This window comes from Coenobita brevimanus, chromosome 64 (genome assembly GCF_032717465.1).
Source record: "Coenobita brevimanus isolate Jiangsu-jjx chromosome 64, ASM3271746v2, whole genome shotgun sequence".
Lineage (NCBI taxonomy): Eukaryota > Metazoa > Arthropoda > Malacostraca > Decapoda > Coenobitidae > Coenobita > Coenobita brevimanus.
This window is the reverse complement of record NC_137017.1, coordinates 16,715,883-16,731,688: the sequence shown is the minus strand read 5'-3', so window position 1 is coordinate 16,731,688 and position 15,806 is coordinate 16,715,883. Positions and strand designations below refer to the sequence as shown.

The 15,806-nt window shown below is 42.5% G+C and overlaps 1 protein-coding gene across 1 annotated transcript in view; it reads right to left on the bottom strand.

Moving 5' to 3' along the window:
* LOC145404692 (soluble guanylate cyclase 89Db-like) overlaps positions 1-13,200 on the bottom strand; it is a 151,055-nt gene extending 137,855 nt beyond the window's left edge. Inside the window, exon 1 of the mRNA XM_080276243.1 lies at positions 12,939-13,200. Within this exon, the coding sequence (XP_080132369.1) occupies positions 12,939-12,980 (42 nt within the window). The 5' untranslated portion in view covers positions 12,981-13,200. The remainder of the gene's footprint in view (positions 1-12,938) is intronic.
* Positions 13,201-15,806: the final 2,606 nt, after the last annotated feature.

The following is a 15,806-nucleotide window of genomic DNA, read 5'->3' as shown; positions in this document are numbered from 1 at the left end:
TAGTGGAGCATGAGGTAGTGGAATAAGAGGAGGTGGAACATAAGGTAGTTCAGCATGAGCTAGTGGAGCATGATGTAGTGGAGCATGATGTAGCAGAGCATGAGGCAGTGTAGCAGGAAGTAGTTTAACATTAGGCAGTGGTGCATGCAGTAATGATGTATGAGGGAGTGGAGCATGAGGGAGTGTCCTAAACAATGTCAATGAGTGAGTGAATGAGGGGTTTCACTAGAGCATGAGGGAGTGTCCTAAACAATGTCAGTGAGTGAGTGAATGAGGGGCTTCACTAGAGCATGAGGGAGTGTCCTAAACAATATCAGTGAGTGAGTGAAAGAGGGGCTTCACTAGAGCATGAGGTAGTGAAGCATAAGGCAGTAGAGCATAGGGAAGTAGAGTATGAGGGAGTGGAGCATGATGTAGTGCCGTAAACAGAGTGAGTGAGGGTCTTTACGACATAACTGCCCACACCACCGCCAACCTGAAGGCCCTCACGTCCACTCCACCCCGCGTAAACAAACACGACCTTGGAATGTCCTAACTACACTCATGAAGTACACACAGCCTTGAATTAAACATACCGATGGAATACACACATCCCTCAAAACGTTCTTGAAATAAAGACTCTCGAAATACACTCATCCTTGAACCAAATATTTCCTAAGAATAAACACATCCTTGAAAAGTCCATTGAAATAAACATTCCCTCAAAGTAAACCCACTTCTGACTCACACATATACAAAGAATAAACGCATCTTTGAACCAAAAACGTCCTAATAAGCACATATTGAAACCGAAAGTGTCCTTGAAATTAACACTGTCGAAATAAACACGGCCTTCACTAACCCTTGCACCACTTGGACGCTTGGTTAAGTGAAATCATCTGGTCTATCTATCTACCTCTCTATTGCCAGACGCCTCAATCCCGTTAGGGGTGGCCACAAACAAATCGCCTCCAAGTCGCCCTGTCCCCCGCCATTTCACTGCCCTGCTCCCAACTCACACCCCCCTCTCTCATATACCTCTCCACCCCCATCCCTCCATCTCATCCTCGGCCTCCCCCTCCCTCTTCCCCCCTCCACCTCACTCACATACACTCTCTTCGTCAGTTTTCACCCTCCATCCTCTCCACATGGCCAAACCACCTCAGTGTGTTCCTCATAACGCTTCCTATCACATCCACATCCACACCACAACGCTCCTTTATATCCTCATTCGTCAGCCTGTCTCTCCATGTGACTCCACAGGCTCCTCTTAAATAACTCATTTCCACTGCTCTCACTCTTGACTTGTGTCCTTCCAACAACGTCCAAGCTTCACTTCCGTACGTTAGAGTTGGTATCACATTACTGTCATGTAGTAACTTTTTCACTTCCATGCTCACTTCCCTGTTACTTATCACTGCTTTCAAAGAACCAGCAACCTTTCTTCATCTGGTGGTAAATAATAATGACGACCCCAGACTCCAGAGGTTCAACTCTCTTAGCTCTCATTAGGATGTAGAGGATTAAACGGAGACGAAGGTACTGACACTCGGCTAAAGTTCACACACACACACACACACACACACACACACACACACACACACACACACACACACACACACACACACTCTCGGATAAAGCTTGAACTTTGGCCATCTGTGCGGTATTGCCTGAAGAAGGTACACGTGACCTCAACAGCACCAGATAATGAAAATATGCCTGAAAAGTTAGTTAAATGAGATAAAAATTGATAAGCGATAGTGAAATAGGATAAACAAAGGAGAAAACTAAGCTACAAAAACCAGAAAAAGAGGAAGGTATCGGTCTATGCAGGACTGGGCTAGATCCAAACCACACATTCCAACAAAGTCTTCGGCAACTCCCCACGGGAATTGGGACAAGGGAAGCCACACACAGTCTTCTAACACCAAGTAAAGAGAACTTGATATTGGACACTCCCCCCAGGCGCTGATCCCCCTCGCTCTCACTCTTTCGCCCCTCACTCTTCTCTTCCCTCCTCCCATCCATCTCACGCTCTCCCCACTACGCCCCCCCTCACTGCCTCTTTACCCCCACCTCACTTTCAGTCCATAGCCTTTCTCTGATTCCTCTCACTCTCCCCAAACCTATCCCATTCTTACTCTCCCCTCTACCCCTTCCCTTTCTCATGCATGGTCTCCCTCCCAGTCCTACTACTCTCACCCCCTCCCTCTCATTCGCTCCTCTTAACTGCCTTTACAGGGAGGCGTTTGGGCGAATTCTGGTTACATAAGAGAAGACCCCCCCCCCTCTCTCTCTCTCTCTCTCTCTCTCAATTAGCTTCAATCTTGTCTATCACTCCAAGCCGTCCTTGACGACAGTAACTTGATTGGAGCGGTATATTTGGACGGCTTAATCAGGTAATGCGAGGGGGGGGGGGAGAGGAGGAGGCACTGGGGATGGATGAAGGGCAGGAATGGGGGAGATGAATGATGAAATGTGAAAGGGGAGGCGGGGATAAACCTAAGGAAGGAAGAAATGAAGAGCAAGAGCGAGGGAAATAAATGATGGGATGTGAATGGGGAGGAGCGGACAGATGGAAGGGAAGAGATGAAGGGCGGGTGTGAGGGAGATGGATGATGGGATGTGAATGGTGAGGAGGGGACAGATGAATGGGAATATTAAATGAAGGACGGGAATGGGGGAGATGAATGACAGGATGTGAATGTAGAGAGGAGAGGGATGAAGGGAATGAAGAGATGAGGACGGGATGTGAATGGGTATTAGGGGACAGATGAAGGGGAGGATGAGGGGAGAGACAATTAAAAAGGTCAGCTCTATAATTATAGATGCTTAATGCACAGAAGAGCCAAATACAAGTTTTTCCTCATAACTTCAAAAACCCTACGGCTGTCACCTGTACAAGATAGGTAGGTAGAGGGACCAACTGCAGAACTAAAAAAGTCTGAAGTTAAATCAGTAGAAAGAGGCATTAAAATAAAAATGAATCTCCTAATTAAGTCACAATAAAAATAACACTAACTTATAATTGTCCACTTTCCTTTAACCCGTGGCATGCTGGTAGTAGAAGTCTTGGTTATATATATATATATATATATATATATATATATATATATATATATATATATCATGATCATCATCATCAGCCGTTTGAGTATCCACTGCAGGACCGGCCTATCCCGACCGAAGTAGGGACGATACAGCCAATGTATCTCTACCAAGTGGTTTAGGCTGTCTGATAGAGATTGTATGTAGGGTGAGAAGTGCTTGTAAGTGTAACTGTACTATTGGAATGGCTTTGGATGTGTGTGTAGTCTGTGAAACAAGTGTAATCGGCCCGCGCAAGCCGACTAGGTGCAAGCATACTTTATAGTAAGCGACAATGATTCAACCACAGCACCCCTTTATTACCCTGGCGGGGCGCGAACCCTGATTCACCCGTATACGAAACGCACACTACCACTCTACCACAGAGGATCTATATATATATATATATATATATATATATATATATATATATATATATATATATATATATATATATATATATATCCAGAAACTTCACTTAACCCTGAAGATATGTATGCAAAATAACCTCAGGAGAAATGAAAGGAACGACAGTGAAGATATGTATGCAAAAATAATCTCAGAGAAATGAAAGGAGCGATGACAGTGAGCATTTTCGTAGCTATATTACATCTTCAGACAGAGTGAGACAGAAACGTAAAGGGTTAAGGTCTTTTTAAAAGACCTCTACCCTTTACGTTTCTGTCTCAATCTGTCTGAAGATGTAATATACGAAAGTACCCACTGTCGCTCCTTTCATTTCTCCTTGTGGTTATTTTGCATATATATATATATATATATATATATATATATATATATATATATATATATATATATATATATATATACTGTATATATATATATATATACACACAGACACAGACACACACACACACACACGAGTAAAAGATTAAGGGAAATGAGGCAGTGAGGGAGGGGGGGGGGATTCGAATGGTGAAGCGGTGGAGACAAAAAGCAGATGAAAATAATGATAAAAGAAGGGAAAATGGGAGCGCCAGCTTAATACAGAATCTAATATACGTAGCAGAAATGAAGTGGAAAGGAAGGGGTAGGCATAGGGAGGATGCAAATATGGAAAAAATGGGCTAGGGAAATGAGGGTAAAGGAAGGACTAAAGGAGGGGAAAAATTAAATATAAAAAGATGGTGAACATGAGAAGGAAAGGGGTATATACATACGGAAGGAAGTCAAGTTATGGAAAAACTAAGAAAAGAATGTACAACAGAGGATTTTGTAAAGTAATAAAACGAAAAGAGAAAAAAGCATAAAAAAGTGAGGAGGGGTGAACAGGAAAATGGGAGACGTGAAGAAGGAGAAAGCAAACGGAACTGATTAAGGGGAAACTAAAGGAGTAGGAAGGGAGAATGAGATAAATAACAGATTAATACAGAAATTGATATAAACAAAGGAGAGAAGAAAAAGATGTAGAAGGAAGAACCGTTGTAGGAAGTAATATCAGTTTAACCTACTGGCACTTTTTTTTTTTTTTTTTTAGATAAATAAAACCGTCTTGCATTAGTTGAAATATATTGAAAACTTTCAATATTCTCAATCATACCACTGATCGTGGCAGAGTCTAAGATTTTTAGCGTCTCGGGTTTCTCGTCAGCAAAAGTCGTCTAACGCTTGATGAAATGGAAAGTAAACAAGTCGCAATTAAGGGTAAAACATAAGCTTAAGAAGAAACGATGCAGCGAAGCATGAGGAGAATTTTTGGGTAAAGAGACGGACGAAGGTAGAAGTCATATTCAGATACTCAAAAAGGAGGAAATATACAGAAAAAATAATGTGCCTTGTGTAGATATAACGGTATAATCAATGGAAAAAAACAAAAGAAAGCTAGCGTAGATATAAAGAACTAATAGACTTGGTGTTTGTAGTTCCCAGAATACCAGTTTCAATTAGAGTATTAGTCTCGGCTTTCTTCCCCCCTCCCTCCCTCTCTCTCTCTCTCTCTCTCACACACTAGCCTTCTTTATTTCTGAATCCTAATGCACCTCTGCCTCTTTCTCTGGCTGTCGCTTTCTGTGATTGTCCGTCTGCCTGTCTACCAGTCAGTCAGTCAGTCGGCCATTCAGTCTGTCCGTTTGTCTATCTGTCTGTCTGTTCGAATTTCTATCTGTCTGTCTTATGTATACCTAGGATGATCTTACATTTTTTTTTTTTTTTGCATTTACTTTATTAAACCCTACTCCCCCCTCCCCCCTCTCTCCCTCTCTCTCTTGATAGGAAGAGGAGGAGGAGCGGCGGCGAGACACCCTCATTCTTGACAATACCAGTGTGACAGCTATTCCTGGGCCACACGGAAAGGCAATTTCGGTGGCCATCAGCTGCCCTGCCCTGCTCTGATACGGTTCAGAATGTTGTGGGGAGAGCCAGTGCACCCACCACACTTCGTACTCTGTTCTCGTTTCAAGAAGTTCACAACATTGGCCACTTTTATTCCTTTACACATTTACTTTTCTCTTTTCTATCGCTACACTGAGATACCGTCATGATTACCACAGTCTGTTTGATTGACCTGTGCAGCTGAGATGTATGGGCCGCGTAGGGTGTGTTTGATTCGCGGCTGCTGACTGGCCGCCGATGATGCAAATGTACAGCTCTTTTTATTTTAGCTTAGATATCTATATTTTTAAATTGTTTGCAATATAAGCAGCCAGTTTAAATGTGGAATAGTTTCCGGAGCTAAAGAGGTCAAAATTATCTTGAAAAGTTTACAGATATCAAAGAAAATTGAGTTTCATAAAACGATGAGTGACGTTTGAAGTAAATTATCCACCCACGGTGTACACCCACGTCCGCATGTTGCACTGCATTCACCCACGGTGTACACCTACGTCCTCATGTTGCTGTATAATATCCACCCACGGTGTACACCCACGTCCGCATGTTGCACAACAATACTTGCCTGCATTTACTTTCATGACATCATCGGCGGCCAATCAGCAGCCGCGTATCAAACACACCCTACTTGCAGCATACATCTCAGCTGCACAGGTCAGTCAAATAGACTATAGTTTTTTTACCCCCTAGCTAGAGAGAAGAGGAGGATAAGGCTGGAGAATGGCCTGGGGAGCAAATATTGACATCTCAACAGACACACACACACACACACTCACACATACGATACACATTACTGAACCGCCATTTGCAACAACCCTGTTTTCCACCTTCCTCTCGCCAGCGAAGTAAAGAAATTATACTTTTTTTTTCTCTCTCTCTAACTTGGCATAGATTTCGTCCTTTTGTAGCTTATTTCAAGAAGTTTAATGGCAGAAAAAGACAATATTATGACTCTACATCCTTCTCACTAAACTTGTTTGTGACTAGCACCATATTCTAGTGTTAATCTATACTTACAACTCAGCATTCAACACAGAAAGATGACAATTTTAGGACAAGTTAGAGTAGAAAAGAGTACAGTGATCGTGACGGTACTTCAGTTACTTTAACAAATCTAGTTTTCTTCATCCACCAACACACAACACTGAGAGTCACGCTGTCACATCAATCATTTGGCGCTAACAACGCCTTGTATCCGAACCATGCCACTGGCATTTATCCACATAACTGCACTAACCTCCGAAGATTTCCTTCACGATCAGCAACAGACAACACGACCTCATCCACATAAATCAGATACGGAAAACTCCATGCCACATCATTCATCACAAGCGTTACATTTGTTTCCCTAACTCTTCTTTTGACCTCTCCTGTAGCCTTATCCAAATAAATACTAAACATCCGTTGGAAAATCACACACTGTCTCATTTCAACACTCATACTGGACCACTCACTTAAGACAACCACCCATGACTCACTGTTATCATAATAATTCTTTCCATTATTCAGTACGGTACTTTTCCTTCCTATCTATCTATCTATCTACCTATATACCTAGGCTGCTTCCCCCAAGGAAAGGGAGGTAGCCGAGACAGGACGACACACTCCCCATTTACTCATCCATTCAAACACATTCATTCACTTCTTAGCCCCAAAGGGGAGAACGGACAGATCCTCACCGCACCACACCGCACAAGGATCAACTGCGCAATGCAATCAGTGACATCCGCAGCAGGGCCCGACAGTAGAACTGGTTTACCCCTGCCACATCATAACAGACCCATCCCCTTACCCGCACCTGACCTGACTAGCTGATCAGACCAAATGCGGGAGAATATCCCCTCAGGGATGCGTCATCACTTATTCATTCACAATTTCTCTCCATTTATTTCTGTCATGCACAGCCACTCTTCCTTGCTCAACAGACATCCCTCTCGCATCTAGCGCTCTCTTCACACTGTCCATCCATCCTATTCGTGGTCTTCCTCTCAGCCTTACGCCTCTCACATCAGATCTAGTTATCTTTTTCACCAATCGCTCATTATCCATTCTCTCCATATGCCCAAACCATCGCAACACCCTCTGCTCAACTCTACCAGCCATCTCCCGAACAACTCGGCCTGCAGTCCTGATGGACCCAGGTTCGAATCCTGGCTGGGGCAGGGAACAGTTTAAGGATTTGAATTTCATAGAAGCAGACTTTCCTGATCTACCAGATGACCCGCCGACATGTCATAAAAGTACCCCCGCTAATACCAATTCACCAGTCCTGTATGAGACAGCCCTAGCATGTATTCAATATGGACGGTGGGTGTTAGCGCCGAAGTGGTGACATGTGGAGGTGTAGGAGGACTACTGGGCCTTGGGATAGGCTACTGCCCCCGAGATATAGGCCCTGAAGCCTTTGCCCAGAGTCGGACATAAAAAAAAAAAAAAAAAAAAAAAAAACTCCAGTTCTCCTTCGCACTTCATCATTCCACACTCGATCCATACGCGTCACTCCACACATACTCCTCAGACACCTCATCTCCATTACATTCAAACTTTTCCTCTCTGCTACACCCATATTCCATGTTTCAGCCCCATATAACGCAGTCGGTACCACAACACCCTCATACAGCCTTCTCTTTACATCCATTCTAAGCAAACGACATTTAAACACTTTTTTCATTCCTTCCAGCACCTTTCCTACTTCATTTATTCTAAACTTCACTTCTGCATCTATTCTTCCATCCACAGCAACATGTGACCCTAGATATTTAAAACAATCTACCTCCTCAAGCAACTCACCATTCAAAACTATATTCATCCCCCTACCATCTATCAACCTCGTACACTTCATCACTTTACTCTTATTCTCATTTACTTTCAATTTCCTCCTTTCACACACCCTTCCAAACTCCTCTACCAACTGTCTCAATCTCTCTTCTGAATCAGTCACCAGTTCAGTATCATCTGCAAACAGCAGCTGCTTCAGATTCCACTCTCCACCATCAACATTCACCAGACTCAGACCTCCACCTAAAACTCTTGCATTCACCTCCCTTACAACACCATCCATGTAAATATTAAACAACCAAGGCGACATCACACATCCCTGTCGCAGCCCCACTCTCACGGAAAACCAATTACTCACAGCATTTCCCACTCTTACACACGCTCTACTATTTACATAAAAACTTTTCACCCCTTTTAGTACCTACCATCAAGTCCATACAATCTTAAAAGCCTCCCTATCAATTCTATCATACGCTTTCTCTAAATCCATAAATGCCCAAAACACATCCTTGCCTTTCGCTAAATACTTTTCACACACTTGTCTCACAGCAAACACCTGATCAACGCATCCCCTCCCTCTCCTAAGGCCCCACTGCTCAATCACTCCCTCTGTACCCTCTCTAACTCTCATAATTAACACTCTACCATACACCTTACCTACAACACTCAACAGACTTATACCCCTAAAGCTAGTACATTCATACTTATCACCCTTGCCTTTATACAACGGGACCACACAAGCACTTGCCCAGTCAATTGGCACCATACCTTTCTCAAAGTACACATTCAACAATCTTACTAACCAGTTAACAATAGTCACTCCACCACCCTTCAGGCATTCCACAGCACACCCATCCATACCTGCAGCTTTCCCTGTTTTCATCTCCTTTACTGCCTTCTCCACTTCCTCCTTCGTGATCAAAGAATCATTCAACTCTCCCAACACATTTATTCCTTGCACCCTTCCATCCGCCACAATCTCAGCCACCCTTTCCTCCTCTACATTTAACAATCTTTCAAAATACTCTGCCCATCTCTTCCTTACTGCATCCATCTCAATTAACATCCTTCCATCCTCTGCTTTTACTAGTTCTTCCTTCCCAGACTCTCCCTTTCGCACCCTTTTCACCTCCTTCCAAAACATTTTCTTATTCTGTTGAAAATTCTCTGTCAGCCACCTACCCCACCTCTCATCTGCTGCCACTTTAGCATCACGCACAGCTCTTCTCACTCTATTCCTCTTTTCCTTATACCTTTCATATGACATCTCATCCTTCCTCTGCAGCCACACTTCATATGCACGTCTCTCCTCAGCCACAGCCACACTTACTTCCTCGCACCACCATTCACTTCCTTTTCTTACACCACCACCCACACGTCTCACACCACACACCTCTTCTGCATGCCCCACCACAGCACTCTTAAACAACTGCCATTCCTCCTCCACGCTGCCATTTTCCCGATCTTTCACTGCGTTCTACTCATCTTTCAATTTCTCCTGATACTCTATCTTTTTCTCTCTTTTATCCAACTCACTCACTTTCAAAACCTCCCTGCCACACCTAACCCTCCTAGCTCTCACCCATCTCTTACCTACTCTTAACTTTCCCTCCACCAGGTAGTGGTCAGACATACCTCCACCCTCCCCTCTCAGAACTCTCACATCCAACAATCTTTCTATTACATTCCTAGACACAACCACTTTTCCTTCCACACCCTGTAAACTTGACATTTCTCATAACCCCAGTTCGTTCAATTTGTCATGGCATTTTTCACATCTGCAAGAGCCATAAGTATCTAACATTCATATTAACTACTATCTGCTTTACTACTTTATTATTATTATTATTTTTATTATTATTATTATTATTATTATTATTATTATTTACTCATCTCTAACCACTCCCTGTTCGTCACTCATCAGGCATTTCGAAGGCTGTCGTACCTCTTACACTTTCTTACACTTTTTCTTTAGTCTTTCATCCTAACCACAACACTCAGCAGACTTATTTCACGATAATATTTACACTTACCTCTACAAACTGTCACAGCCTACGTTCCCTCCATTGATACAGATCCTCATATCCAAGTTCTCTGAAATATATCACACAAACAGTTCATTCCACTCTTTTCACCATACTCTATTATTTCTGCCGTAGATCTAATGGACATCTGTGAACCACCGAATGCAGTCATGTTTACCATGTCTCTGCTCCCGTCATTTCCATTTATCATCAGGGTGCGAATTACTACCAGCATCCATTTTAGATGTCCGCCACGGATTGGGTTTCAGACCCTACATTTGGGAATATGGATCATGAGACATAAACATAAACCATCTTGCACGTTTTGATTTTTTTTTTGTTTACTTAAATGTTAATATGAACCTTGCTAATATGATCAGCAGTGTCAGACCCATATTCACTTTCTCTTGCCCGGTGTCTAAGAACATGAAAGTGTTTCCATAAATATATGTGATCTTTACCTTTAGATCTCTGAATATCACCGACGATGAAATGACAAACATTTTACTTACGGTACTAAAATCTCGGAGGAAGAAATTCGTGCTTGTAAGGTCTCGTGGTTCAGGGTAAACATGATGAAAATGAATGCTAAAACATGTAAACAAGTATAGGACGCAGGCCACAAGACGATGAAGCGAGGGTCTTGATCACCTATTCTGCGCTTCCAACCCCCCTCCTGTGTTCTTACTCTTTTACTAGTCCATTCTCTCTCTCTCTCTCTCTCTCTCTCTCTCTCTCTCTCTCTCTCTCTCTCTCTCTCTCTCTCTCTCTCTCCACACACACACATTGAAAATGACAGAACAAAGATGTACAGAACTGGAAAAGTTGGCGAGTGGGAAGAAATAAAAATGGCAAGAAGAAATAACTGACGACTGGATGTAATGGGAGGATGAAAGTTGAAATATACGAAAAGTGGTTGGAGAAAAAATTGAATTTAGTGAAGGAACCATAGAGGAAAATATGTAAGAAAAGTGGGTACTGTAGGTGCGTCTTGTTTATAAATAACAGGATGCCCTTAAAGCATCTCCATTATATTAAACGCAAATGTCATGTGTGGGGAGGCTCCCCATATACAGCTCTTCCCAATAGGGTGGAGTCAAAGGCTATTCCTCTCATCAACTCTCCTCCTCTTACTGGCTTCCTTCAACCTCTGTCTCATCGCCGCACTGCTGCCTCTTTATCTCTCTTATATCGCTGCTTCAATGGTCACTGCTCCTCTGAACTGTCTGTTTGCATCCCTCCACTTCTACGACGGGTGCTACATAGAACTCTCATCCCTTTCTGTCCAACTATCTAATGCATGAGTTAACCGTTACTCCCAGTCCTTCATTAATGCAACAGGTCAACTCTGGAACTGTCTCCCTCTGTCTGTATTTCCTACTTCCTATGATCTCCTGCCTTTGAAATGCAGTGTGTCCAGGCATCTCGAAATGAATGGATCCTGAATTTGGCTCTCTTTTGTATTGTTTTTGTATTTTTCTTGGGAAGAACTGTTTTGCGGGCTCAGCCTTTAATTCCTTCTTCCTCGCATAAAAAAAAAATATCTCTGAACAAAAGGACTGCAGTTCTGGTTTTCTCTTGTTCAACTTCTTTAGGAGCGACAGGTTTGCAGAGTCTCGAATCTGGTTCTCTCTATACATAAAACACACACACACACACACACACACACACAACCCGACCCACAGCCCCACATCACCCAAGTCTTTACGGGCCAAGAGAGAAAACTTGGAGACAGCGATAATAATGTCTGGCTGAGAGAGAGAGAGAGAGAGAGAGAGAGAGAGAGAGAGAGAGAGAGAGTGCAATTAATTTAGTTGACCAGTTTTTCCTTGTGTGCTGATAGTGTGGCGTCAGTGGCTATTACTCTCACGCTCATGCACTGAAAGTTTTTGCTCATTTTTTCCCGCTGATTCAATGTGCTTATTTTTTTCGCATTCATTTTGCTTTCTAGGTATATTACTATTTGTCTAACTACAGTTAGAAGCTTTTATCCTGTAGGAGGTGGCCACAGATAAATCACCACACCGTCGCCCTTTCCTCCTCTTTCAGGTCGCCTTCTGTGTGAGCACCACTCTCATCCGTATACCTCTCTACTCCGTCCTTTCATATCATCCTTGGTTTCTCTCTCCCCTTCACCCCATCCACCTCATTTACCTACGCTCTCCTAGTCAATCTCTCATTCTCTGCGTCCTCCACATAGCCAAACCATTGCAAGATACTCGTCCTAACACTTGCCATCCCATTCACATCAACACCACAATGCTTCCGAACTTCCTCGCCTGGCAGTCTGCCTCACTAGGTAATTGAAGACGCTGCGCTCAGATAGACCTGACTCATTTCCACTCCTCTCGCACCTAATTCATTTTCACTTGACCTGCGTCCTTCCAGCAAAATACAAGGCTCATTTCTACCCGAGAACAATACATAGCACCAAAGTAAGAAAAGCTATGGTAATAAGTAAATGAGAGTCACTGTTTGTTAACAAATTGGAGAAAGAAACACCGATGTGGAACTTAGTGTGTATTGACGTTTCATCTCGTGGCATCCAGGCGAAACGTCAATGCACACTAAGTCCCACATCGGTATTTCTTTCTCCAGGTACATGAGAAAAGAGTGTGTTTTCAGTAAACCGGTTAACCCATTAAGCTAGGCAGGTTATATGAAAGAATGTGACTAGCCTAACTAGATTATGGAAATAAGAAAAGGATAGCACAGTCTACTCACCCTGCCGAAGTACATGACACTCTCCAGCAGCATTCCATACATCTTGGTGATTTCGGTTGCCTCCCGTCCTCGTGATATCGGCAAAGCTTATCCCTTTCGGCTCTGTCAGCTTCCCCCGCCTTTAATGTGGGATTTTCTGTGGCTCTGTTGATTAATATTTTCTTCAGGCGCTTCTCGCTTCTGGTATTTTTTGTGGCACTGTTTATATTTTTCACGATTAGTTCTGATTACTCTCTGTGACACTTTTATATTTCATACTCATTTGTCATCATTTTAGGGTCACGTCACTTCTCTGTGCTCATAGCTGTCCTCGCTGTGATATGTATTTTTTTTTGAAACTCTTATTTTTTGTACGCTTGCTTTTTATAATTTTCTGTGGCACTTTTTATATATTTTTAGGTTCTCATACACCCCTTGCTTTTGACATGCAAATTTTTGTGATAGCTACTGCTAATATATTTTTCGGGAGCTCCTAGTCCCCGATCATTCTTTTGTGTGTGTGTGTGTGTGTGTGTGTGTGTGTGTGTGTGTGTGTGTGTCAGAATTCTTTTTCACACTCGCATTTCATGATTTTCTGCAGCATTTTTTTTTTTTTTTTTTTTTTTTTTTTTTGACGTTCGTACTTCTCTCGCGTCTAATATGTAATTTCCTGTGAAAATATTTTTTTGTTCAAACTCTCCTGATAACTTCTTTGGCACGTTTTATATTACTCATTTATTTATTTATTTGACAGTCATGCTTCTCCACGCTTCCGGTTATATTTTGTGGCACTGCTGTTTTATATTCAGGTACCCAAATGTTTGTATTGGAATCTTTCTCTAGCATGAGCAACTTATTTCAGGCACGTCATGTTTTTCTGGCACTTCTGTTTTCTCTGCCACTCGTACTTTATCTGACAACAGTTTCCCTTCTCTGATCTTAACACCTTTCTCATATAGTGTTAACTTCTACGGGAGAATGAAATTAGCATGGTAGGCTAACTGTTTTCCCTCTAACACTCATGCATTGTAGGTACTAGTAATTTTTCTTCGAGCAGTTTTCATTGACAAGAATTTCTTATGAAAATATATTTCTGCTTGTCATCGCAAGTTTCTAAGGGCGCACAAAAATTGTTTATATCTTATCTACAGAACTTCCCTCGATAACTATGTTACTATTTTTTTTTTCTTTTTTCATTATCCTTCTGACTTTTCCATCCTGTGTTCAGTTTCCGTTTTGATGATTTCTCGCTCGTCACTTTCATTAGCTACACTTTTTCTTTTCTATATCTGTTGTCTGTCTGCCTCTCACTTATTGCTCAGTTGTATTCTTTCTTCGCATCTGTCTTTTACAATTTCCTTTTCTTTTACTGTCCGTCTGTCGATTATTGATTTTCTCGGCCAGTTATCCCACCATCTCCGTCGCGCGGATTCACAGCCGAGTCACCAAGTTCTACATCTTTGACCATTCGTTAAAACTTTTCCTTGGATCTTATAATACGTGATGGAAGCTGTGACGTTACAGAAGGGAGGTGATGGCGGCGGTGGTGAGGTGTGTGTAGTCCAGATAATAGTTGCTGATTTAGAGGTTTTCGGAACTTGTTCTGGAGATGTTCATTTCCATTCAGTGCGAAGGTATTTACATCTTTAAGTCTTAGCGATAGTCAAACACTTTCTACCATACTTCTTGGCAATTTTCTGGAGATTTTGGCGATTCAGCGACATTATAGGACATTCTGAGGGCAAACGTAGCGATATCTTACATTATGATGATCAGTGACATTCTAACACCTTCAGAGAAGACCAAGTTCAGTGACATTTTTCATTTCTTTTGGCAGCACTGGTCCTGAGGTGGTAGTGGTGGTGTGTGGAGGTGGCTGGGCCACAAGGCTGGCGCCATTGTTCCTGGGAGAGAAACGAGAGACCGTGGGTGGGGGACTGGGCGGGTGGGTGGAAGGGGAGGCACTGCTGCTGCTAGGGTGCAGCTACGGCCACCAGGAATCTGAAACGAAATAAAAAAAGTATGAAGAGAGAGAAAAATATATTTTGGAGACAAAGAATTTTGTTTTTTGTTTTCACTGGAAATGCCATGCCAATAATGCGAGCAACATAATACTGGTACGGTAATATTCATACATATAAATATGCCTCTGAGGTACAGTGGTAGAGTGTGTTTTCGTACATGGGAGAACCAGGGTTCTCGCCCTCCAGGGTAATAAATTTTGGGAGTGTTCACTCGGCCACGTACTGCTTTGGCGGATATAAGGGGTGCTGTGGTTGAGCCAGTGTCGCATACTATAAAGTATGCTTGCACCCAGTTGGCTTGTGTGGGCCACTTACACTTGGTTCACAGACTACACACACATCCAATGCCACTCCAACACTACAATTACACTTACAAGCACTTCACACCCTACAGTCTCTACCAGACAGCCTAAGACACTTGGTAGAGATACATAGGCTGTATCGTCCCCCAACTGTCGGGACAGGCCGGTCCTGCAGTGAATACTCAACCGGCTGCTGCTCATATATATATAATATATATATATATATATATATATATATATATATATATATATATATATATATATATATATATATATATATATATATATCATCATCATCATCATCATCAGCCATTACAAGTCCACTGATGAACAAAGACCTCTCCCAGCCTTCTCCACGAATTCCTAGACTGAGCCAATCTTTAACACGTTTTCCCTGCAAATTTCTCTATCTCATCCCTACACCTTCTGTCTGGCCCTTTTCTGCTACGTTTACAATATCTTGGTGTCCAGTCAGTCAACCTCTTGCTCCATCGATAATCCCTTATTCTTGCTACATGGCCTGCCCACCTGCATTTCTGTTTTTTTTTTATAACTTCTGTGTC